This window comes from Lipophrys pholis (genome assembly GCF_963383615.2).
Source record: "Lipophrys pholis genome assembly, chromosome: 10".
Classification (NCBI taxonomy): Eukaryota; Metazoa; Chordata; class Actinopteri; order Blenniiformes; family Blenniidae; genus Lipophrys; species Lipophrys pholis.
The window spans coordinates 25,341,577-25,342,179 of NC_137640.1; the positions used below are offsets into that span (position 1 = coordinate 25,341,577).

General features: G+C 52.9%; 1 protein-coding gene across 1 annotated transcript in view; it reads left to right on the plus strand.

The window, feature by feature from the left end:
* Positions 1 to 353, plus strand: part of znf644b (zinc finger protein 644b) — a gene marked incomplete at both ends in the record, with an annotated part of 82,731 nt that extends 82,378 nt beyond the window's left edge. The window contains one exon of the mRNA XM_080473117.1: positions 23 to 353. Within this exon, the coding sequence (XP_080329243.1) occupies positions 23 to 353 (331 nt within the window). The remainder of the gene's footprint in view (positions 1 to 22) is intronic.
* Positions 354 to 603: the final 250 nt, after the last annotated feature.

The window sequence follows — 603 nt, forward strand, 5'->3', positions numbered from 1 at the left end:
GTATTTTGATCTGGCTCTCCAGGACGAAGTGGAAGAGGCAAACGGCGGTGGGATTAGAGCTGCTGGCTGAAGCAGGAAACTACTCGGCCTTACAGAGAATGTTCCGCGTCGCCATATTTCTACCACCCCAGCCTGCTGGGCACCGTGGACAGCACGACGGCGGCGGCCCGCGGCCGCGGCCATGTACAGCAGTAGTGTACCTGGACTCCTTCCGCGCCTCATCCCAGCCTCCAGAGACCTCTCGTCCCGAGGGTGCTCATTCATGGCCTGGGGCCTGGGGGGCAACCGGCACTGAACCCCCTTTCCAACCCAATGTCCGGCACGCCGCACCCGCGGTAAAACGAAAAGACTGAAGCGCAAAGAAAGGAGGGGAAAAAAGACGCACCATGGCGAGATTTTAAAAAATAAAAGAGAGAGAGATAGAGAGAAAGAGAGAGAGAGAGAGACGATGATGGCCAAGACAACCTGACATGTATGTGAGTAACTGCATCGGATCCACACTGCAGGACTTTCACTCTCTTTACTCCCCGTTAAAAAAAAAAGACACATTTAAAGACATTTTACCGAAGCAAAGGAGGTATTTAATATAGGCCTGAGAAAAGT